The following is a 222-nucleotide window of genomic DNA, read 5'->3' as shown; positions in this document are numbered from 1 at the left end:
GGGCAAGGGGCGACGGCGGCCCCCGCCGCCTCGCCGCGTCTCGCCTTGCCGCGCCTCGCCTCACCTCGCTGCGCGTGATGCGGTGCCGCGCCAGCTTGACCACGGCGAAGTTGCCTTTGCCCAGCGTGCCCTCGATGTCGTAGAAACCGACACGGACGGGCCCGAGCCCGCGGGGCAGCAGCGGGGGGGGCCGCCGGGGCTCGGCCATTACCATGCTGGGCG

At 75.7% G+C, this 222-nt stretch overlaps 1 protein-coding gene across 3 annotated transcripts in view; it reads right to left on the bottom strand.

The window, feature by feature from the left end:
* SIK2 (salt-inducible kinase 2) overlaps window positions 1-210 on the bottom strand; it is a 63058-nt gene extending 62848 nt beyond the window's left edge. For all 3 annotated transcript variants that reach the window (XM_010581463.1, XM_010581464.1, XM_010581465.1), the window contains exon 1: window positions 65-210. In XM_010581463.1, the coding sequence (XP_010579765.1) occupies window positions 65-208 (144 nt within the window). In that variant the 5' untranslated portion in view covers window positions 209-210. The remainder of the gene's footprint in view (window positions 1-64) is intronic.
* Between the last annotated feature and the right edge of the window lie 12 nt (window positions 211-222).

Source organism: Haliaeetus leucocephalus, unplaced genomic scaffold, assembly GCF_000737465.1.
Source record: "Haliaeetus leucocephalus isolate CR32 unplaced genomic scaffold, Haliaeetus_leucocephalus-4.0 Scaffold773, whole genome shotgun sequence".
Classification (NCBI taxonomy): Eukaryota; Metazoa; Chordata; class Aves; order Accipitriformes; family Accipitridae; genus Haliaeetus; species Haliaeetus leucocephalus.
The sequence above is the reverse complement of the archived record's forward strand: the minus strand, read 5'-3'. Positions and strand labels throughout refer to the sequence as shown.